This window comes from Xyrauchen texanus, chromosome 2, assembly GCF_025860055.1.
Source record: "Xyrauchen texanus isolate HMW12.3.18 chromosome 2, RBS_HiC_50CHRs, whole genome shotgun sequence".
Classification (NCBI taxonomy): Eukaryota; Metazoa; Chordata; class Actinopteri; order Cypriniformes; family Catostomidae; genus Xyrauchen; species Xyrauchen texanus.
In genome coordinates, this window is record NC_068277.1 from 60,680,363 (window position 1) to 60,706,282 (window position 25,920).

A 25,920-nucleotide genomic window follows, 5' to 3' on the forward strand; every position below is an offset into this window, starting at 1 on the left:
AGACACTCACAAGTGATTTCTAGTCTCAAACTCCCCCAAATACCCTCCTCCGCCCCATCTCCTCATTTAAGTAGGTCTTTCATGTTCTGCAGCTGTCTGACGTTTTCTTAATCAGTTAAGGTTGGTCTGAGCTGCAGTGTCAATCCAAGCAAAACTGTTTACCACCATATGCAACGGCCCATCAGAACATGAGCTCATGAAATGAATATTCTCCTCAGTAAAGCATAAGAGCATGTGCTGGTAAGAGCTCTGGCTCAAGAACTTAAAGATTTATTTTTCAAATCTGAGTTGGGGTTCTTTTTGTGGCCTTTCGGCGCACTTTCCCATGTGCTTTAACTCCTTTTTTATGTCAATGTGTCTGAGCAAACTTAATATCATATTCCAGCTGTATGCAAAAAATAATACAAGAGAATGTAGTATCACTGTACTATATTGAGGTTTAAGTACTTTTGGGGTTTGTTTTACCTTCGGTTGATAAATACACTTAAAATAATGTGCTTTTTTTAACATGAAATGTTTCTGCATTGGCTGACGTTTGTCACCCTCTCTGTTTCACTCATGGAAAAGATGTGCTATTGTTGTCTTTGTCATTATTTCCTGTACACTTTTTCTCTCTGCTGCACATTTACATGTTTCTCAGTGTAAACAGAGAGTATTTGGATTGGATGTTTGAATTTATTGGACAATCATGGAGTGTAATTAATCGGCTGGAGTGAGGCCACGTCATCGACTCGTGCACTGTCAGCCTCTTTGTCTTTCCCGTGGAGGTTTTGTGTTTGCTGGTTTCGCTCCATCTGTCAGCAGAGGGATTTGATGAAACAAGAACTTTTAGAGAAGAGCAGAGAGGAAGAATAGAGAGAAATTAATTATGCTGGGAATGAGGGTTGACAGTGTTTGAAAGTGTTTAATCAAACCCTTTAACAGCTTTAACTGAGCCAACACAAGCACACAACTTCCATCTGCCAGAAAGAGACAGAGAGAGAGAGAGAGACAAAGAGAACCCCAAGTAAACACAAGCTATGTACCACTGCATAGTATATGCTATATACTTCCTACGTACACAGAAAAAGTGGTAACCTGCAATTGTTAACTGAAGGATCTATCTCTATTTGAACTAATCCACCATCTTGATGGTGTAACCTAATTTCAGCCATGACAAATTTTAGCATGTTAATGTGGGTGTGATATATTGATAGCATATTGGTCTTGGCCGACTAGATCTGCTACGCTGCTTCTGCAGAGCAAGTAAGAGACTCGCTACTGCTAGAACATACACAGATATCCTGAGTTAAGCATGTGGACATGCTGTTGCTTCTGCGCAGTTAGACTAAATGCAAGACATGTTAAATAGGCATGTAGGAAATACTGCTAAACAAATATACATACAAAAATGCCAATGTAGGAGAACTAGACCAGTGGTGCTGGGGTGGAGGTGGGTTTCAAAGAAAAACTGGCCATTTAAATGTTATACAGTAAGAGATATGTTGATAACGCATGTTGATTGGCTACCCGATTACATGTCAAGGGACCACTCAGCTTACACCATGTGAGCTGATTAGCTTAACATGTCCCATGTGAGCAAGCCAGTTGGCTAACAGTTAACAAGTTAATAGAACCTAAGAGTTAATTTGCCACATAAGAGATTCACAGCTGAACTTTAGTAATTTGTCAGGTTTTTTTAGTCAGATTAAATATAGACGAGATATCACTTGAAGTTAGGTTACTTGACAGCAACGTGCACTATTATGCTAATTCAGAATGCACTTATGAATGTTAACGTATACAACTTTTAACTTTTATTGTGAATTAGAATTTTTTTGTGCTGATTAAACTACTAACTAAACTTTTAAAATGTTATTCTATTTAATTATAACTGACACACACTGTATATGTGTGTGTGTGTGTGTGTGTGTGTGTGTGTGTGTGTGTGTGTGTGTGTGTGTGTGTGTGTGTGTGACAGGTGGTTTTGCCGGCGTTTTTCGTGTGTTTGGCACTCATCTTCTCTATGATTGTTCCTCCGTTTGTGGAATATCCCAGTCTGGAACTTCAACCCTGGATGTATGGAGCTCCACAGAACACCTTTTTCAGGTATACACACACACACACACACACACACACACACACACGCACGTAAGTTTAATCATCTATCATGTGTATTTTCTTCTAATATTAAAAATCTGCATACATTTTATAACAAACTAGTGAAAGATGATATACCTAGATATATTTTGATCCAATACAAGTGCCCTGTATTCCACCATTTTTTAAAACTTTTTCCTCGCGGATACTTTTGGTTGCCTCCCATATGAGTGCAACAGTCTAGGTCTGGAAGTAAAAATCCCATTAATTTTTTTTCCATAGTGAAATCAATTTTTCCAATTAGAGATCAACCTTTCTGTAAATTTTTTTTAAACTTTTAAATTGTGATATCTGCCGGAAAAAATAATCACTAATTTAACTGACTAGTGAAGACATTTTGGGACTCACAAATAAAGCAAAACATATACGCTTCAGATACCCTCTCTCTCTCTGTCATATACATACACACCTACATACAATGCACACTTACATTGGACTTAACAAATCTTGTGTGTGTTGTAGTTTTGATAGTGCTGGTGTAGTCCAGGTGGAGAGAGTGACAGACGCTCTGCTCAGTTCTCCTGGATTTGGAACACGCTGCATGGGCACCAACCCCATACCGTGAGTACACACACACACACACACACACACACACACACACACAACATATAAACACAAGTTTGTAAGTAGTCGTTTTGCTTAGAAGACAAGCAATAGTGATTCTGCCGAAACCGATAACTAAGCTGGGAAAACAGGCCGATAGCCGATTAATCGGCCGATGGGTTTTAAAATCAGTAACATCCCACTCAATGTAAAATAGTGCTGACATTTGTTTAAAAATAACAGTAATGACTTAACCATGAAAGTGATGTTTATTTAAGTAAAATTAAAATAAAATACAGAATATACATTAAATCTTAACCAACATTTTAAAGGGACAGTTCACCCCACAAATTAAAATTCCTTCATTATTAACTCACCCTTATGCCATTCCAGATGTGTATGATTTAATTTTTTCTGCTGAAGGCAAACAAAAATATGCAGAAGATTATCATGCGAGGCCCCTCGCGTTACTCAAGTGTGTTGGCATGTTCATGAGAACTGACAACTGTATCGCGCACACAACAGTTCTAACATGAACGTGCCAACTCGGCCCTCTCATAAACCCGCATTGGAGAATGACCGAAAGTGAACATTTAGATTGAAAAAGGACTTAAATATATATCAGCCAACGTGATCATATTGCTTTAGAAGACTTTTATGCCTTTCTGATCTTTTTGGAGCTTAAAGGTTTTGGCCACCATTAATTTGCATTGTATGGACCCTCAACGAATAAAAAACTCTTAGGATCTGCATGAATCATACATGATATTTTTTTAATTCAAAACAGCAAATTAAGACTAAAAATGAGCATCGTTGACTTTGTGACATTGTTCTAACCATTCAAATGCTAATTTTATCATCCTCTCCTCCTTGCTGGCAAACATGCAGCTCTCCAATGCAGCTATTCGTTCTAAACAATTATCAAACCACCTACTTTTTACATTTTGGTTGCCATAAATGATTAACTTTATGTAATAATATCATATATTTTAAAATTTGTTGCCATATTATAAGGGACTTTTATTTTGAATTTTTTAGTTTCAATGCCTATAACCTATAAAATGATCAGATTAAGGGTTTTGTATTTAGATATAATTCACCAGATAAGGTTAAATTAGGAATAAGGTTTATTATGAAAATCTAAAAATGTTAGACCCAATTGGTGACTGGGCTACCTGACGCGACATTGCAGAAAATAGAAACCATTCCAAAAATAGAAAGCCCTGTCCACCATCGAAAGTGGCTACAATGGGCATGCGAGCGTCGGAACTGGACATTGGAGCTGTGGAAGTAGGTCGCCTGGTCCGATGAGGCCCGTTTTCTTTTACATCATGAGGATGGCCGTGTACGTGTGCACCGTTTACCTGGTTAAGTGATGGCACCAGGATGCACTGTGGGAAAATGACAAGAAGGCAGTGTGATGCTCTGGGCAATGTTCTGCTGGGAAACCCTGGGTCCAGCCATTCATGTGTACATTGATATGTCATGTGCCACCTATCTAAACATTGTTGCAGACCAGGTACACCCCTTCATAGCAATGGTATTCCCTGATGGCAGTGCCCTTTCCATTGTTCGGGAATGGTTTGAGGAACATGATGAAGAGTTCAAGGTGTTGCCCTGGTCTCCAAATTCCCCAGATCTCAATCCCACTGAGCATCTGTGGGATGTGCTGGACCAACAAGTCCAATCCATGGTGGCCGCGGCTCCACCTCACAACTTACAGGACTTGAAGGATCTGCTGCTAATGTCTTGGTGCCAAATACCACAGAACACCTTCAGGGGTCTAGAAGAGTCCATGCCTCGGTAGGTCGGCACTGTTTTTGCGGCACGCGGAGGACCAACTGTTCATCAGTGTGTATTTCCACACTGGAGAGGACATGCTGTTTAAAATGGTGGAGGACATTCCGGTTTCTATAGTGATCAACTCTTGCACACCGGAGAAATACCCCCGCTTGGACGGCTATTTTTCCCATGAGAAAGCTGATCTTCAGAAACCTGACAGCATCTCTGCTTTTGTGTGGCAACAGGCGATTGCACACTGTCACTCTCTCTCTCTCGCTTCCTCTCTCTCTCACACACACACACATCCCTCCATCCTTGTTTATCCATTAACTTGTTCGAAACAGCACAAGCTGTGATACTATTTCTAAAGTGACATTTTTGAATTAATAATAAATGCTTAGATGTATCATTTGGTTTGAACCAGCAAAGGCAGATTCTGATCCGTCGTGTAAGAATGTAGTTCCATGCACAAATGTGTTTTTATGACCGTACTCAGTTTTTCATAATATTTTAAAATGTACTTGTTCATTGAACTGTTGTATATAAGCAATATCACACTCGCAATCGTGCTATATATATATATATATATATCAGTACTGTGCAAAAGCCTTAGGCACATAAGATGTTTCACAAAAACCTTAGTCCTAAGATGGTTATTTAGTGAGTCAATAGGAAATATATATGTTAGACTCCCAAATATTACTTTTGCAAATAGAATAGAATAGAAGAACAGGGAACCCTGCAACAGATGTCATGGCCCCCACAAAGCCCCCCACTGAACATCGTGTCAGTCTGAGATTACACGAAGAGACAGAAGCAGCTGAGACAGAATATATAGAATAAATAGAAGAACTGTCTCAAATTCTCCAAGAAGCTTGAACATCCTCTCTGCCAACAACCAAGAAAAACTGTGTCCAGGTGTATCTAGGGGAACTGGTGCTGTTTTGAAGGCAAAGGTGGTCACACCCATATGCATTTGATCAAAATATCTCACAATTAACATTTGCAAGCAATGACCTCATAGTTCAAGTTTTCTGTGCATAGTATACAAGAGATGTGCATTTAATGTTTTGGGATACAATAATGTGTATTGTGTGTTTGAGTGTGTGTTTCCGGTTCCTTCATCAGTAAACTCCCATGTAACCCGACGGGAGGCTCTAATTGGATCACTCCAGCGGTCAACCCATCCATCAGTGAGATCTTTGAGAAGGGAAACTGGAGCATGGCGAACCCGTCGCCAGACTGTCAGTGCAGCACTCCTCAACGCAGCATCATGCTGCCGGACTGCCCGCCAGGAGCCGGAGGATTACCACCACCACAGGTCAGTAATAAACACTTTATAATCACTATCGTTAATAAAGCAACAAGCCACTTGAGGCAGTGTGACTACCGGATGACTTTCTGTCTTAAGTGGAACTCAAAATGAAGATTCCCCTGCATCTTTGCAATTCAATGGAAGCAGTGTTGTGTGTAATCCGATTACAAGTAATTAGTTACTGTAATATATTAACTTTTTAGTCACAAGTAGTGCAACATTACATTTTTACATTCCTGTAATCACATTAAAGTTACTACTTTTAATTAATTCAATACTTAAAGACATTAATATGGTTATTTTTATGTAAAATAACTTTAGAACATAAATTGAGTTCATATATACATCTATTGTATTTTAAGTTTATTTAGAATTTGTGGAAAGTAACTTAAAATCATAGTTATTTGTAATTATATTTATTAACCAATGAAGTAATCACTAATCTGATATCATTTTTGCAGTGGATTACTTTTTTGAGGAACTTACCCAACACTGAATGTCAGTGGCTCACTTTGAAGTGTTAAAAAGGACTCAAAAGTATCATAAAAGTAGTAAAAAATGCATCATATTCAAAGTCAGTTTAAAGTGGTTTTGGTAAGAAACAACAGAATTGTCATTTTTGGGTAAACTGTTATTTTAACACACAAGAACTTCTCAACTCTACTCAGTCAGAAACAGACAGAGAGAGAGAGAGAGAGAGAGAGAGAGAGAGAGCGAGAGACAGAGAGACAGACAGAGAGAGAGAGAGAGAGAGAGAGAGAGAGAGAGTTTAGTGGTGCTGATGGAAACCGTGTATATTAATATTCGAGTGAATAATGAAGGTGTGAAATGAAGCACATAAATGATAAAACATCAAAAAATCAATTACAATGAGTTTTTTTGTTCACATTGAAGAAATGAAACTTAAAAAGACCTGAAGTGAGTTAGTGTAGATTACTCACTCACACATAAAATATTTAATAATATGGAAATTGTCTTGTTTGTCCAACTCACATAAAGATTCCTCTGTCAGTTAAATGAGCTGTACGTTAACTGTAATAGTCTACAAAGTTTTGTAGCATAAACTGAACAGAATACATTAGGTGAAAACTTCACAAATGGTTTTTTATCTTAATTCATGACACATACATCCATTAGAATATAGAAACTGTTTATGTAATGTTTCTGTAATATCAGACTGCTAAAGTTCTCAGCGAGTCGTGTCAGCACATGCAAATCAACAAATCCCACTTTAAAGTTTTCTCTAAGTATATACAGCTACACACACACAGAGCTGACCCAGTTTGCAAACATTTACTGAAGATCTAGTTTTACTAAATTGTGATTGTTGAGTGTCATGAGGAAAGAGTCCTTCACACACGCACACGCGCACACACAGACACACACACACCCGCATGCATGCACGCTCACACACACACACACACACACACACACACACACACACACAGACACCCGCACACCCGCATGCACGCACGCTCACACACACACACACACATCCGCACACCCGCATGCATGCGTGCTCACACACACACACACACACACACACACACACACACACACACACACACACACACACACACACACACACACATCCGCACACCCGCATGCACGCACGCTCACACACACACATCCGCACACCCACATGCATGCGTGCTCACACACACACACACACACACACACACACACACACACACACACACACACACAATATCTTTCTCTTTAAACACAATCATGGATGTGTTTGGTTTGATGGAGGCTGAATTAATATTATCCGCTGCCTGAGGGCTTCAGATACATCAAGAGCTGATTTAATTAGACCAGCAGCACATAGATAAAGAAGCCCTGAAGGGTTAGATTCAAAAATAAATAAAAAAAATAATAATTTCTAACAACACAAAAAGGTTAAACATATTGTTTCCTGCACAATTGCCCTTTCATGGCTTTTGCTTTTCAACAAAACCTAATGAGAACAAATGTAGTAGTCCAGGAATGGCTGAACACGCTCAGATTGTAAGCAAATCCAGACCTGCAGTTTTAATCTCGACAACAAAATTACTGAAGAAAAAAGCCGCATCATTAAGGGCGATAATAAAACGGTTTATATTAAAACATATTAGAGATGTCCGCACACCAAAGCACTGCATTTGATAAAAATAATACAATATTATGTTGAAAATGACTTGTTCTATTTTCATTTCATTAAAGTTTAATGAATTAATTGAATTAACCTCTTAAACGCTGATGTAGTTTTGGGCTGCCACCAGCAATTTTTCACCCGAATTTAAAAGCTCACCATTCACACATACTGTCAACAAATGGTCAAATTGTTTTCAGAAACCCCAATACAAAATAAAAAAAAGACTCAAATTAATCATAAACAATATTGTATGTGTTTACAATCTTATGATGAATAGAATAAAAAAAAAAATTGAATGCCTTAAATTTGTAAGCATGTGTGAAGGGATTTTGATGGGTAAGGAGGCGGCGAGAACCGGCTTGACAATATAAATAATAGTTTAATGAGAAACTTAAACAAAAGACACAAACACACACATGGCGGACATGCATGTAAACGATCTCTCTCTCCCGCAACATCTTCTGCAGTCGGCCTTTATCTCCACCCTCTCAGGCGGAGGACAGCTTCACCTCCCCGGGTGGACCGGAGTCAGATCCACGACCCCTGGTGGACAGAATGCCCCTCCGTGTTCCCGGCGACTTTTGGGGACACTCCTCCGCCCCTGGCAGCGGCCCTACCGCTCCAGGCGGTCGGGGAGTCACTTCCCTCCTCCCCTCGCGGACGGCATTCTACTTTCGACCCCTTCGCATTTCTGGGGGATGGTAGGGCTCTCCTCCGCCCCTGGAAGCAGCTCCATCGCTCCAGGCGGTCGGGGAGTCCAGTCCCCACTCGCCTCGTGGACGGCGGCCGTTCACCGTGTCCGGGCGGTCGGGCTACTCCATCCCTCGGCGGATGGCAGCGGAGCTCCCCCGGGTGGACAGCAGTGTCGAGGACTCCGCGACGGCATCCCTCCTCCTTCCCGGATTTCAGCACCAGTGTAAAGGGATTTAGATGGGCAAGGAGGAGGCGAGAACCGGCTTGACAATAAAAATAATAGTTTAATGAGAAACTTAAACAAAAGACACAAACACACACGACGGACATGCACGTAAACGATCTCTCTCTCCCGCACCGTCTTCTGCAGTCTGCCTTTATCCCTCTCGGAGGCTTGATTAGCCTGATAAGGTACCGGGTGTCTAATCACCACCCGGCCCCACCCTCCGCCCTGCCTCTCCCTAGTCTTATTGTATTCCACTAGGAATAAAAGATGTTTTCCTCTATCACCTTCCTTCACAATATGACGATCTGAAAAGTAGACGGCGTTATTACGCATTTTAACCCTCACAGATGTATTCATCCAAAGGCATTCAGTCTCATTTTCAATTCATGCACCATCCCCATTATTTCATCAAATATCTCGGCCTCTGAGTGGACTACAAGCTCAATCTAGGTGTCATTACAAATCTTCTCCTCCCCTCAAAAAAAAGGCCTTTTTTTGTTATTTTAAGTAACATAAATGTTTATCAATGAAACGTTCAGATTCTAAGCTTTCAAACAGGACCACATAGAGTACACCTGACTTATGTATACGGGGACTTGTGTATTTTAAGCGTAAACGTTTTTTGCGATATAGCTCCCCCACAGAGTTGAAGAGGTTTAAACACCATTTTGATCATAAATTTTAAATAAACTATTGATATGAAATTTCTGAAAAATTAAACAAATAACAAGTATTGGTACTCTTACTCGTTCTCAAAAAAATAAATGGTATAAGGATATCCCTATTTATAATAATTGGCACACATTTTTCAGCTTAGACAGTAACGCGGCCACTGTTCATTCATACCAACGGGCTATTCGAACTCCCTCTGGTCATGGATGTGGTTTAGTGTGGAAGAAAATACAAATAGCATACCATTTTCTCTCTCTATCCAGAACTCCATGTGGTGTCATATACGTAAAAACCAACTAAAGCTGTAGTCATGGGGACAAACATATTTTTTATAAAAATAATGCAAAATATATTTTTTTATTCTATATATATATATATACATATACACAATGAGTAGGAGGAACTTCTGTACAGCGTTCCTCCTACTCATTTGTTAACAGCACCAATCTTCCGGGTGTGTTTCACATGTGTCTGTTCTGGTGTGAACATGCCAACGCGATTACGTCACGCAGGGTTTGAAATTAACTTTTTAGCCCACCAGCCAAGGTGGTTGGTAGATGAAAGCATTTACTAGCCAGTTAGATTTCTTACCGGCCGTTTTTATTATTATTATGGGGTACGTGGGGTAATGTAATAATTACCAGAGCTTCTCAATTCTCAGTAATTTTAATCTTGTGTGAATCGGTTATGTCAGTAATTTTTTACTGTTTATGGAGTTTTTATGGAAAATGTACCTACTATAAAACAGCCTGTAAATAATAACCCCATGTAATATTAATCCAGTGCGAATTGGCATGTTAGCAAAAGCCCATAAATCTGCATTTTCCAGAACTTGAGCCCTTTAAATATCGTTGTTTATTAAGTACTTCTAGTGTCTGCACTGGATGTTGGTCAAGAGAAGACGGGTGTAAAAAATTTGTTGCATTTCATAACTTCAGGTAATGCTGGCTGTTGCATTTGGACTGATGCATGTTTTTCTCAAGCTATTTATGCTGTTGAGTGTTTATTCACCCATGCAAAGGAGAAACGATTAGCTTTTGATTATGATTCGACCAGAGTGAGTGCAGGAAATTGTGTTGAGCCCTGTAATTTCAGAACATAAAATGACATATTGTGAAGGGACTGTCCATATTTTAAATTCAAGTCAAGTGATTTTTATTGTCGTTCAACCATATATATTTATTACAGTACACAGTGAAACGAGACAACGTTCCTCCAGGATAATGGTGCTACATAAATCAACATAGGATAAACACAGAACCACACGAGACTACACAGACTAAATAACATTTCTACATAAAGTGCACATGCAAACGTGTGCAAAAAAGTACGAGACAGTACAATAAATTACTAAAATTTCACAGGACAATAGGCACAGTAAGAGACAGTGCAAGTAAAGAGTTTGTGTGAGGGTTGTGTGGGGTCATCTACAATGCTGCAGCGTTTTGTGTAAATGTCTTTGATGGAGAGAAGAGAGACCCCGATGTTCTTCTCAGCTGTCCTCACTATCCTCTGCAGGGCTTTGAGGTCCGAAACGGTGCAAGTCCCAAACTAGGCAGTGATGCAGCTGCTCTATAGAATGTAGTGAGGGTGAGGGATGGGAGATGTGCTTTTCTCAACCTTCGAAGAAAGTAGAGATGCTGCTGGGCTTTCTTGGAAATAGAGCTGGTGTTGAGGGACCAGGTGAGGTTCTCCACCAGGTGAACACCAAGGAATTTGGTGCTCTTAGTCTTGAGGATCTCCACAGAGGAGCCATCTGTGTCCAGCGGAGAGTGGTCACACTGTGCTCTCCTAAAGTCAACAACCATCTATTTTGTTTTGTCCACATTGAGATACAGGTTGTTGGCTCTACACCAGTCATTTAGTCGCTGCATATCCTCTCTGTATGCTGACTTGTCGTTCTTGCTGATGAGACCCACCACGGTCGTGTCATCTGCGAACTTGATGATGTGGTTTGAGCTGTGCATTGCTGCACAGTTGTGAGTCAGCAGAGTGAACAGCAGTGGACTGAGCACACAGCCCTGGGGGGCCCCAGTGCTCAGTGTGGTGGTGGTGGAGATGCTGTTCCCGATCCGGACTTACTGAGGTCTCCCAGTCAGGAAGTCCAGGATCCAGTTGCAGAGGGAGGTGTCCAGGCCCAGCAGGTTCATCTTTCCAATCAGGTGCTGAGGAATGAGTGTGTTGAATGCTGAGCTGAAGTCTATGAACAGCATTCTAACGTATGAGTCCTTTTTATCTAGGTGGGTGAGGGCCAGATGGAGGGAGGTGGCGATGGCGTCGTCTGTTGAACGGTTGGGACGATACGCGAACTTCGAGCCTCTTGAAGCACTTCATGATGATGGGTGTGAGTGCGACGGGACAGTAGTCATTGAGGCAGGACACTGAAGACTTCTTTGGGGATGATGGTTGTGGCCTTGAAGCATGTTGGAACGACAGTGCTACTCGGAGAGATGTTGAAGATGTCAGTAAGAACATCTGCCAGCTGGTCTGCACATCCTATGAGCACTCTGCCAGGAATATTGTCTGGTCCAGAAGCCTTCTGTGGGTTGACTCTACGTAGAGTTTTCCTCAAATCAGCTGTGGTAAGACAGAGCACCTGGTCATTGGGAGGAGGGGTGGTCTTCCTCGCCACTACGACATTTTGCGCCTCAAACCGAGCGTAGAAGTCGTTCAGCGTATCTGGAAGGGAGGCATCTTTGTCACAGGCAACTGATGTTGTCCTGTAGATGGTGATGACCAAGATGCCCTGCCACATGCGCCGTGTGTCGCTGCTGTTCTGGAAGTGATTGTGGATTTGCACGCACCTCCGCAGTCATCCACAGCTTCTGGATGGAGCGTGTGGTGATGGTCTTGGAGAAAGTGACATCATCAATGCACTTGCTGATGTAGCTGATCACTGATGCTGTGTATTCCTCTAAGTTGGTAGATTTGCCGCCTCCCGGTAGATGTTGCAGCCTCCCTGAACATGTGCCAGTCAGTACACTCAAAACAGTCCTGAATAGCAGAGATGGGTCCTGCTGGCCAGGTTTTCACCTGCTTCTGAAGCGGTTTTGTGTGCCTGACGAGCGGTCTGTATGCTGGTATTAGCATAACAGAGATGTGGTCTGAGTAGTCCAGGTGGGGGCAGGGGTCCGCCCGGTACGCACCTGGGATGTTTGTGTAAACAAGATCAAGCATGTTCACCCCTCTCGTTGAAAAGTCCACATACTGATGGAATTTAGGGAGCACTCTCTTGAGATTCACATGGTTGAAATCTCCGGCGTCAATAAACAGTCCATCAGGGTGAGCGTTCTGCAGTTCGCTAATAGCCCCATACATTACACGGAGCGCTTGCTTAACATTAGCGCTGGGGGGAATGTAAACTCTGTTTATAATGACAGTGGTGAATTCCCGTGGTAAATAAAAACGTCTGCATCTAACAGTCACTAGCTCCACCAGCGATGAGCAGTAGCTAGAGACTAGCATAGAGTTCTTGCACCATTCCGTGTTGATGTAAACACACAAGCCACGACTGCAAGTCTTACCGCACAGAGCTGGATTTCTGTCAGCACGAAATGAGGCGAGCCCATCTAGCTGAATAGCGGCATCCGGAACTCTGTCACTGAGCCACGTCTCCATGAAAACAAAGACGCAGCAGTCACTAAACTCACGCTGCGTAGTCTGCTGGAGTCGGATGTAGTCCAGTTTATTGTCCAGGGAACAAACATTTGAGAGCAAGATAGATGGGAGGGCCAGCCGACTAGGGTTTGTTTTTTGCCTAGCTTGGACCCCCGCCCTCTTGCTGCACTTCCACTTCCTCGCACACAGCTTAGGACGTCCTCTCCCCGGCCACCGGTATCAGATGACGCCGAGCACTGGAGGCCTAGTCTCGGCAGCAAGCCGAGGTCGCGTAACTTCTCCTGCAGATCATCATGCAGCTTGGTTGTTGCATGAGTCTTATATTTGAGCAGTGTCTGGCGATGGTAAATATGTCGGGCTAAGTAACAAAAATAGCACCATTTTGGATCTGGAGTGGCCACTGCTGCTACCGCACCGCCATCTCGGATCAACATCTTACAAACAAAAGGGTGTATTCAACAGTAATATAAGATTATAAGATTGTTAATGTCACCAGTTCTGTTGTATTTAGCCAGATATTCCAATCAATTTCTTCTAATAATCCCAGATACAGTATATGCTCATGTTTAATATTTCCTGCATAATTAATCAGTACAGTATACATTTTCTAATAGGTCAGTTACGCATGACAGCAGTGTGTAAATGCTGTAGACACCCAACAGAAATCTTCACCTCCGGAAAAGCCCACTGGCCATTTCCCAGTAGTATTTCAACACCCGGGTTGCCAGATTAGAAACAGGTTAGCGGGCAAACAAAGCGCCTTGGTGCCATGGAAGCCAGCAATACATCTAGCTATCATTGACAGAGTTATATAAAATCCATATGAGCTGGTTTATATTTGGCAAACAATAAAAAAAATCCAAACATATACATTAGCTGATCAACAGTGTAAGGCTCATCGCTTGCTTTTGTCAGTTTGCTCGTTCCTGTTGCGTGTCCTCAACCTGGCAGCCCATGTGAGCCTTGAGTCTTGGGAGGAGGGAGCGGGGGAGACAAGTCTCTCCAATATTTAGAATTTGGGCTGCAGTACCCATTTTAAATGCTTGTGTCAATGTTACATATTGCTCCTTTAATTAAATACATATGTAGTCTGTATGAAGTGAATTAGCTCTCTGCTTGTGGTAAATCACTACAAACAGAGGGTGTGAGTGCGAGTCAAATAGCACGTAAGAGCAGCCGGCTTCAACACAACACCGACTCCACACATAACAAGTACATGAGCGCAGTGTCCCTACTGCTAATGAGAGCCGTTCCATGTAAAGACCTGCAATCTTATTGACACAAAACATCTTTCTATCTTGTTTACACACTCTACTGATTGCTTAAGTTTAGATAAGGGGTTTGGGTAAGGGTATAATATTATTAAGTATGTCCTTAATGTCTCCTGCACGGAACTCGCACTTACTTCCACATTAGACATCTGGGAATTTGCACGTGATGAAGTCGTACAAGTTTATGCGAACAACTTCATGCAAGATCATGCGACATAGACAACTCGAAAATTATGAATGAATTTCATGAGATCAGGTTATTTAAAACATATGTTGTTTTTACAATTTGAGATAACTATCAGTATTTGCAGTGTTTGATCATTAATTATTGCCTGTATGTCTCTCTCTCTATCTCTCTGTGTCTCTCTATTGATTTATTTCAAGGCAAAAGCATGAATAGAACTGTTCTATTCCCTTACTGTGAATCAGCACAAAATAGATATTCATCACACAAACCATGAGCTTCCTACAGCATAGCTGTGTGTGTTTAATTTAGAAGATTTTATGTGGAACTGAGCCAGTATCATTAGTTTCACGCTGCTAGTGAATATCACCTGCTCACCAGAGAAACACATGCGAGAGAGGAAGAGATGGGTTTTCTATTCCTTTATGTAAAGATGGATTTCCTGTACCTATAACGAGTCAATAAACCCATTTTTCTCCACTATAAAGACAAAAAAAATTTAACTCAAAAACCAACATAGAGGGTCCCTATTGGGGGCATCCTCAAATGCTAAAAATGGTTCATAAAACAAAGTTTAAAGATAATAAATGTGTATTTGGTATGTTTTTTTTAGGGCTTTCTAGGGTTAGTATGTAGTCATTATATAGGAATAGCTTTTTTATGAATGCTTGCAGAAGTGTTTGTAATGGTTTTATTCGGTGTGTGTTTTTGTAGAGAACTCAGAACACCACAGACACACTGCAGAACCTCACAAACAAAAACATGACCGACTTCCTGCTCAAGAACTACCAGAAATCAGGAAAAATACGGTATGCACACACACTGCTGAATATTTCACACGTTGATTTCAACTGTTTTGTCCATTCACTAGATTATGATATGAGGAGAATAATAAGGAAATAACAAGGAAATAATAAATCCCCCATTGAGTGTGTGTGTGTGTGTGTGTGTGTGTGTGTGTGTGTGTGTGTTCGTGTGCAGGTATGGAGGCATCTCTGTGGGTGGTGTGAACTCACAGGTCCAACTGAATGAGTCTGAGATTGCATCCAAAATCACGGACCTCAAATCTCTCTTGAACATCTCACAGGTGAGAGTGTGCGAGCGACACAGAGAGACTGAAAGACTGGAATGATTGAGCCGATTGCCCTCTATGGCAATCGGTACATTTAAATGCACTAAGGATAATAATTTGTCTCTCATTCCTCTACCACTCGTCTGTTTACAATAATGATTCTGATAGATTGCTGGCGATTGCTTTGACCTGTGACGTGTTTCAAGCTTACTGCCTTTATAGCCAACATTTGGGAAGCAGTTATTTTGATTTTGATATTGCCGCCGTTCAGCGTTTGCCGCACACTCCCGCTTGAGAGCGCTGCTCAATCACTCTGACTGAATTGGTGAATGCAGACTAAATCCACGTCCACACTAATGTATTTTAGTTTGAAAACGCATTCATTTTGCTACGTTTACACCTCTCATCCACACTGGCATGAAAACCGTGCATTTCAAAAACACTCTCCATTTCCACATACTTTGGAAAAAAATTATGTTAGCAAACTGAAAACTGAGTTTGGACGTGGCCACAGCCTTTTTGGGTTTAGTATTCGCAATTTAAATCTTAATTTAATCGGTCGTGCTGCCTTAATGGGTGGACGTCTCAAAAGTCAAACCCTGCATTGTAGGGATGCACCGATATATCCAATTATTGACCAAATTAAAACCATCTGCAAATCGGTTTAAGCATGAAAATGTTGAAATGAAAAATGATGGTTCATGTATAATTAATTATCAACACACTTTGTAAAAACTTGTTGAATTCAAATGCACAATCCAAGAATAATTACCCATGACAGTTGTGAAAGTGGCACTTACCTATAGATGATGAGGTAAAACCATCCAAATTGCTTGGAAACCAGCAAACGTTCTGGTATGGTATCCATTAAGGCTGCATGATTGATTGAATTACGATTGAAATCGCAATATGGTCTTGCCCGATTCAGTCAGAGCTTCAGTCAGAATTGTGTAAGCAAGCGGCGCCCTCTAGTGGTCTGGATGGCATTTTCCGTTATCCATTACATTGCAATAGAACTTAAAAGGCCATTTTGTTCCTTGGTAACTTAGTATTTTTCCATGATTTTTTTACATTTCCTTGAAATTGCCCAAAATATGCATTATATGAATTTGTGGTTTTCTATTATATTCAGTACAAACATTTAAAATGTGAGATCTGTTGTTTAAAGTGCAAAAACAGAAGTGCAAACTTGTTTGAGAAGTACAAAATAACGTATTCATATCAATCATCATGTTATCATATTTAGTTATTTTTTCTTTTATATCTTCTATTTATCTTTCATTGTACAGATTTCTTTACAATTTTGGCCAGTCGTGACAGATCCAAACCATGTTCAATAGAAATTATTTATCATTAGAACAAAAGCTTTTGTAACTCTTTGACATAAAAATAAGCTATTTTGCTCAGGAATTGTGTTTAAAAAATGTACAAAGTGTTAATAATTTCCAATAATTTAAGTGGCAAAATATAAGTATCGGCACTGGTATCGGCTAATAGCTATTTTTGCTAAAATCGATATCCATATCGGCCAAAATGTTCCTATCGTTGCATTCTTACTGCATTCCAAATGAGATAAATCAGCCTCTGAAGGGCACTTCGAAGGGAGAACAATCATGATTGCTTTGCTTAGAGATCGATTCAAACTGAATTTCCAATATAAATGATTTTAAAGATGAGTTCCGAATAAAACACTATTTTTGAGCCCAAAACCTTTCAACCCTCCAAAGCGCTCACAGTGGATGGTGAAGTCTTTGAAGGGAATAGGGCATAGGGATGATCACTTCTGAATGGAGAGCACCCAAAGTCTGCAGGCTTAATTTTTCCATTATTGTAATTTCCATAAAGCAACTTAATTTCTTTTAAATAATTAAATAATTAAAAAGATATGGACTGATTTCACTTTATTTTATTTTAATTTAGATTTCGCTGCTGGTATTTTATTTTATTTGTTCTTATTACTTGTATACAATAACATGATCAATAACATGATCAGATCAGTGCAGGTAGCGGGAGGGGGAGGAAACAAACTCGGGTTCGGTACAAGCAATCGAACCAAGTGTGAAAGCACCCTAAATGTCTTTTGAGATCATAGGCGTTGCTTTAGCCCCCCTTCATTTAATCTCAGCCCCCCCTAAAAATCTGTGACTTTGCACAAAAGTGTGATCGCCCATTATGATGTCTTTAAACAGTGGCAGCAGTGCACTAGTTTAAAGCACGAGAGTGCTTTGTTGGCTTTCCCAACCTGTAAAGACTGACTATGGCACGAGCCAATAGCATTTGAGTGTGGGCTGTGATGGAGCATGTCATTGGTTTGACACATTTCACCCCTTCACTGAATTAGTCAGTCATTTGAGTTCCAATGAGACAATTCGTGACCAAGTGAGGATCAGAGTCTGTTGGCTGGCTGAAGGAGAGGAGCAATTTGTTTAGATTGGTAATCTAATTTAACAAGGAGAGAAAGGGGCTGGATAAATTAAGAGTAAAAGTGACTGATGATGACATTATAATGATATCAGGCCATAAATAAAATGTATATTGTTGTCTTTTTTTATAGGGCTGAGCCCCCTTTAGATTGAAATCCTAGAATCGCCCCTGTTTGAGATCACAGTGGCTAATACCAAATTGCCACATTTTCTTTTACTGTATGAACAAATATTTAATGAGGGTATTTTGTGATGCCAAATTTTCACAAGGGAATCAAGTTCACTGCGTTCTGTTTGGAATCCAGTTGAGCTGACACATCTTATTAAAACAACAATTTTTGTTGTTAAATTACCACCAACTTTTTTTTCTTTTTAACATCACATTAATTTAGATTCACAAGTAGCAATTACTTTTATAAATTTGCAGCATTCAGTAATTGGTCTCATTTGCATATATGTTTATTACTTAAGCATCAAAACATGGGGAGAATAATATCTACAGGTATTTAAATATGTATGAACAGCTTGGTACACTTGGCGGTGATGTTCTTGCAGCGATTTGAAGTGTGCATTCGATTCACTGCTTCTGCATTTGGTAATCGCATTTTTCAGGCCTCATTTAAATGGTGTGAAAATTCCCACCAGCTCTTGGCTCAGCATTTATCATGCATTAACTCTTGAAATATAGAGATCATGTTTTTACCACAGTGCAATTCAGTTTAATGTGTGAGGAGTTTGAAAAGGATATCTGTTGCTACTTAAATTCCGGTTACAATTTATTCCCATGATATATTCCCTCATGTAATCTTTTGAAGTGATTAGACCCTGAAGTGTTAAAAAAATAAAGAACGTAGGAGATCGCATATTTAGACAAACATTTAAAAGATCAGCTAAATGATTTCATCTTGTTTGGCTGAAAAGATTTGTCTACAAACTATGTGACCAATGAAGCTACGCATTAGAAAAAGTAGCTTGTTACTGCACTGAAAAAAGGGGAAAGCAACTCTATTGAAAATACTAAAACGGTATCATTTAGTCACCCTCATGCCATCACGGATGTGCATGACTTTCTTTCTTCTGCAGAACACAAATTAAGATTTTTAGAAGAATTTCTCAGCTCTTTTGGTCCATACAATGCAAGTGAATGGGTGCCAACATTTTGAAGCTCCAAAAATCACATGAGTCAGCATAAAATGAATCCATAAGACTTCAGTGGTTAAATCTATATCTTCAGAATTGATTTGATAGGTGTGGGTGAGAATCAGATCAATATTTTAGAAATGTTTTACTATAAATTCTCCTCCCTGCTCAAGTCAAGCTCCACTTCTTGTGTTTTTGGTGATTCACATTCTTCGTTCATCCACCCCCTACTGGGCAGGGAGAAGAATTTCTAGTAAACTTAAATATTGATATCACCTACACCTTTCATATCACTTCTGACGACATGGATTTAACCACTGGAGTCATATGGATTACTTAAATGCTGCCTTTATGTGATTTTTGGTGCGTCAAAATGTTGGCACCCATTCACTTGCATTGTAATGACCTACAGAGATACTTATACTAAAAAACTTAATGTGTGTTCTGCTGAGAAGAAAAAAGTCATACACATCTGTGATGTGATGGGATGACATTAGGGTGATTAAATGATAAGAGCATTTTCATTTTTGGGTGAACTGTCCCTTTAATACATTTATGTTTGAGATGAGAACATAATTATGTTGTGTAAAGTCCAATCACATTGCTATGAAATGTTCAAACGGATTCAGATTTCTAACGGATGGGGTTCACTCCACGTGATTTTAACTGCTTGTTTAATTCACTTATTTAAATTTAGCTAATCTGATGTCTCAGATTAATTTCATTGAGGACAATCCAACTATGTTCACTTAATCCAATTGTGTTGGGACTACATGAATAAGATTTTTTGCATTAATGTATTGCTGAAACCAGCTAGGGGATTTCTAGTTCTTAGTATGCTTTGCATGGGACTTGACGGGGAGAGTAAATTTGAATATAAAGTGTTATATTTGTGTGCAAAATGAAGCAAGTAGGAGAGTTGTTTCTGTCATGTAAATTTTTTTTAGATTACCACTGTGGAGTAGAGTGAAGCCTATGGTTAGGTCTCTATGGTCAGTGTGTATTGTTTTTCTTATGAACCTAGTACTGAGGGATCATCAGTATAATGAGTGATTGGGGATCTGTAAATCCTCAAGAGTGCCATACTAGAGAGAAGGACACACACACACACAAGCCAAAACATAAGACCACTCACAGGTGAAACGAAAACTCTTATTCATCTCCAAGGAGAAACAAACCACAAACCTGCGACAAGGTGCCGGGCACTCAAGGCACTAACAGAAGGTCTACTGTGGCACAAGTCACAGCAAATTTGAATGATGTTTATGGGAGGAATGCGTCACAACACACAGTGCAATGCACCCCGCTGCGTAAGGGGCTGCATAGCTGCAGACCAGTCAGGGTCCCATGATGTCCCACTGTCGAATGCACCTACGATGGGCATGCGAGCGTCGGAAATGTTCCTTTGAACAGTGGAAGAAGGTTGTCTGGTCCGATAAGTCCCTTTTTCCTTTACATCACATGGACAGCTGTGTACATGTGCACTGTTTACCTGGGGAAGTGATGGCACCAGGATGCACTGTGGGAAACGACAGGCCGGTGGAGGAAGTGTGATGCTCTGGGCAATATTCTGTTGAGAAACCCTGGGTTCGGCCATTCATGTGGACGTCAATTTGACATGTGCCAACTACCTAAACATAGTTGCAGGCCAGGTACACCCCTCCATGGCAATAGTATCCCCTGATGGGAGTGGCCACTTTCAGCAGAATAATGCGTCCTGCCACACTGAACACATTGTTCTGGAATGGTTTGAGGAACATGATGAAGAGTTCAAGATGTTGTCCTGGCCTCCAAATTCCCCAGATCTCAACCCGATTGAACATCTGTGGGATGTGCTGGACCATAACCCCAGTCACCTACACTCATTGTGGGCACGTATGCCTACTCACCATGAAGCCATCCCTCTCTTCCATCTCCAGCTTCCAAGAGCTGTCATTAAGAGCTGTTCTCTAAAATGAAGGAATCGTGGGTTCCTCCAGCGTGCAGCATCGTTTAGTATGTCGCAATTGACATCACAGACTATTTGAACATTAATGGGGTAGTAATTCTTTCTGTTGATATAGTTTATTGCATTTACAGATGGTGCTTTGATACGCACATGGGTACACACCAGTGGTTTATGTACGCCACTCATCTCGTAGAACCCTCTCTTAAATACCGTCTTGTGCACCGAGTCATAAGGAAATTGTACATATTTGCAAGCCTTTTTCAAGCAATCATAAATGACTGGAAAGGCCATGAAGGAGTCATGGAAATTCACTGGTTGTAAAGTTTGGGAACCCTGCTGGAATTATTCAGACTTGAGTGTGCAGTACGGCTTGTATAGCACAAGCTAGGGTGTCTCCGGCAGTGTGCCAGGATCTGCTCAGTCTAATAGGGATTTAATGCTGATTAGCTCTTTGATGGACGGATGTAATGCTAATTGCAGGACATTAGTGCCCTCCACTCCCTCTCATTCACATGAGCACCTGAGAACTTTTGGCACATCCTCTGTGTGAGTGTGTGTGAGATTGTGTCCATCTTGAATTTATTATGTCACCCATGGAGCAGCGAACATTAGCATTTATATCAAATATATATATCTGCTTTAGTGTGTGTGTGTGTGTGTGTGTGTATACAAAATCAAATCAAACTGGCATACATTAAAGGGATAGTTCAGCCAAAAATGTTAATTCTCATCTACATTCACTCACCCTCATGCCATCCCAGATGTGGATAACTTTCTTTTTTCTGCTGAACACAAACAAAGATATTTAGAAGAATATATCAAAAGATAAAAATAAAAAAAAGTATAAAGTATAAAATTATAAATCTCCACTATCAAAAGCCCTCCTATGTGCGTTTACGAGAGTTCTTCTTCTTCATATCGCCACCTACTGGGCAGGGAGGAGAAATAAATAAAAGGGAGGGAGAAAGGAAAGGAAAAGAATGAATAAACCATATTTGCACAACTGCCCAGCAGGAGGCAATATGCATGAATAAGGGCCTGGTTAAGGTACGTCTCGCGTAACGCGCTCAACAAGCCATGTGATAAGATGCGTGGATTGACGACTCAGATGCGGAGGCAACTAATATTCATCCTCCACCACCCGTATTGAGTCACTACGCCACCATGAGGAATTAGAGCGCATTGGGAATTGGGCATTCTAAATTGGGGAGAAAAGGGAAGAAAAAGAAAAATATGCTCGATGAATGCGAATCGCCAAAAACAATATAAGACCTCTCGTGCACGCGCATTATAGGGCTGTTTAAAATTGGAGATTGGAGAAAGTTGTCACAAAAAAGTGATATTCAAAAGAAATGTATCTTTTTTCCTTGGCATTAGCTCCTAAAATGTAAAACAGCTTTCTAGTAGCCAATACGTCATTGTATGTTGCACTTTAACAACGCTATCAAACTGGATAGCTATCACAACAACGCAGTTACAATATAGGCCGCCATCTTGATTGTTTCGGGTTGAATGAATCACATGATTGCGTCACATGACAACAAATACGTCACTTTTTTCCTGGGCATTAGCTCCTAAAATGTAAAACAGCTTTCTAGTTGCCAAGACTTCATTGTATGTTTCAAATGAACAACACTATCAAAGAGAACAGCAGTCACAACAAACCGCTACAACGCAAGCTGCCGTCTTGATTGTTTTGGGTTGAATGGATCACATGACAACAAATAGGTAATTGTTTTGTAATATCTCAGCTTTCCCTGTCCATACTACAATGCAAAGACGGAAGGCCAAAACGTAAAGAAATGAATGCGTTTTTCAAGTGAAAACATATTAGTGTGGACATGGCCTATTCCCATTGCTTTATATGAAAGAGAGGACGACAGGAAAAGCTGTAGTATAATGAAAACCATTAATGTCATGCAACTAACAGTAGCATATACACGTTGATTCATCACTATCTCTCCTCACATCTTTACAGAGTAACCTTACAGATGAAATCTTCCAAAATATTCAGATGATACTAGTGGAGCTGGGCACCAGAGACAATGTAAAGGTAAGTACTTCATATTCACTTTATAGTAATTTATTTTACATAATCTTACACGCACGCACACACACACACACACATACACACACACACATATATATTTTACAACTGTTTACTAAGGTACTTCAACTTATGAATTAGCATTACTTGCATTTGAACATCATATCTTGGGGTTTTTGTTGTTGTTTGCATTGCGTAGTCATACTATTGTAGTATTATGGTTCAATTGCATTATCAACTGAGGCTGTATAATATAATATAATAATAAAATTAATAATAATAATAATAATAATAATAATTAAGTATACCATTGAACTTGTATCAGCCATATCACGAGTTTCACCTTTTAATCTGATAAGTGTAGTACAATACAAACATTAATAGTAGATAAAACACTTAAATAATCATGTTAAATATACTGGTAACTGTGATTGAGTCCCCTGTTCTCTATGTAAAAGCGCTTTGAGTTTAGTGTCAGAAAAGCAATATAAGTGTCAAATGAATTCATTCAAATTATCTAAATAACATTGTTTTTTATCTTCATCAAACCAAGTAATATTTCATTTTTAAATGTTTAATCGTATTCAGTAACACAATATCAACATGAAAATACCCATTATGACCAGCTCTGAATATCTCCCAGTGATTTCCAGGTAAACTCGAATCATCAGATTGATCCACCAGCAGAGCAGTGCCGAAACACGACTGACGTAAAGTGTTCTTCTGAAAATTGCTTGCAATTTTATATTTCAACCACAGCTGTTGCTAGAGAGCACAGAGTTGCATAGTGCAAGAACTTAAAGCCATGATATTTCTAGGATCTACTGATTAATTTATTTTAAAAGTAACCAAATAACTAATAACCTTACTTTTAAGTTACTTTCTAAAACACTTTCCCTCTCATCAAATTTAAAATAATGTCTACATTTCCTCCTCGTTAATTGTTGCATACAAGTCTTATACACTCAGCAACACACATTTCTTTCTTACCATTAACACTGTTCACAGAAATGCAAATATACTTATTGTAACTTATAGACTAATTGTTTAACTTAGGAAGAGTTTAGAAATCAATATTTGGTGGAATAACCCTGATTTTAAAACACAGCTTTCATGCATCTTGGCATGCTCTCTACCAGTCTTTCACATTGCTGTTGGGTGACTTTATGCCACTCCTGGAGCAAAAATTCAAGCAGCTCTGCTTTGTTTGATGGCTTGTGACCATCCATCTTCCTCTTGATCACATTCCAGAGGTTTTCAATGGGGTTCAGGTTTGGAGATTGGGGTGGACATGACAGGGTCTTGATCCGGTGGTCCTCCATCCAAACCTTGATTGACCAGTCTGTGTGACATGAAGCCTTGTCCTGCTGGAAAATCCAATCCTCAGAGTTGGGGAACACTGTCAGATCAGAAGAAAGCAAGTTTTCTTCCTGGAGAACCTTGTACGTGCCTTGATTCATCCGTGCTTCACAAAGACGAATCTGCCCGATTCCAGCCTTGCTGAAGAACCCCCAGATCATCACCGATCCTACACCTGGTCATCGGAGACCTGGAGGCCTACAAGCCACAGTGTCTCTCACCCACTGTAAAATCTGGTGGAGGATCGGTGATGATCTGGGGGTGCTGGGAATGTGATCATGAGGAAGATGAATGGCCACAATTCATCAAACAATGCCGATGGCCTGCGGCCGAATCACAACAGTGTTGATGTAGGGCCATATAGCACTCATGCTTTTGCCATATATCACTCATTGCTTAAATATATATATATATATATATGGGGGTACAATTACCATGTTTGTGTGTGTAGGTGTGGTTCTATAATCAGGGTTGGCATTCACTCGTGTCGTTCCTGAATGTGGCCAATAATGGAATTCTTAGAGGGAATCTGCCCATGGGACGCCGACCAGAAGAATATGGCATTACGACATTCAACCATCCACTGAATCTCACCAAAGGACAGCTCTCATTTGCAGCAATGTGAGTACTACACAACACTGTACACAAACACGTCATCATGCACACAAAAATGGCACATTAACTAAAGTTCATCACATTAACTATGGACATGTTCCGCCAATACATATATGTACAAAAATACATAGTTTAACCATACTTTAACCAAAGATTAACCATGGTATTTGCTTTAAAGCCATAGTAACCAAAAAATTAACCATAGTTTTACAATATTACTATAGTAAAACCAAAGTTACTAAATGGATACTAGTACGATGTATACTTTGTAAGGGTTAAATAAACAGGGCGATTATACTTAATATACATTAATAAACTAGACAAAACCTTTATAAATAAATCGAAATATAGCAATAAACAACATCAATAAACAGAATATTTTGCTTTAAAAGGAAAGGCAATGGCCCTTAGGCTTCAGCAGTTACAGAAATATTCAAACCAGCCCGTCTGGCACCAACAATCATGCCACGGTCCAAATCACTGAGATCTCATTTCTTCCCCATTCTGATGGTTGCTGTGAACATTAACTGAAGCTCCTGACCTGACCCATATCTACATGATTATATGCACTGCTGTGTGTGTATTGTACCAAGTCTCAGTCAAAAGTCTGCGAAAGTGTTTGAGGAAAGGTTGAATGTATTAAAGTGAAACTGCAGGTTGTGTGAAATAAGGAAACACGAAAGCAGCTGTCCAGATTTCCCAGAATGTCATGCGTGAGGTGGATTTCTCTTGTGAA

The 25,920-nt window shown here is 40.1% G+C and overlaps 1 protein-coding gene across 1 annotated transcript in view; it reads left to right on the forward strand.

The window, feature by feature from the left end:
* Window positions 1–25,920, forward strand: part of LOC127658362 (phospholipid-transporting ATPase ABCA1-like) — a 191,370-nt gene that overhangs the window by 132,180 nt on the left and 33,270 nt on the right. Inside the window, exons 30-36 of the mRNA XM_052147617.1 lie at window positions 1,961–2,088; window positions 2,602–2,700; window positions 5,593–5,785; window positions 15,295–15,389; window positions 15,562–15,667; window positions 23,142–23,216; window positions 25,021–25,190. Of these exons, the coding sequence (XP_052003577.1) occupies window positions 1,961–2,088; window positions 2,602–2,700; window positions 5,593–5,785; window positions 15,295–15,389; window positions 15,562–15,667; window positions 23,142–23,216; window positions 25,021–25,190 (866 nt within the window). The remainder of the gene's footprint in view (window positions 1–1,960; window positions 2,089–2,601; window positions 2,701–5,592; window positions 5,786–15,294; window positions 15,390–15,561; window positions 15,668–23,141; window positions 23,217–25,020; window positions 25,191–25,920) is intronic.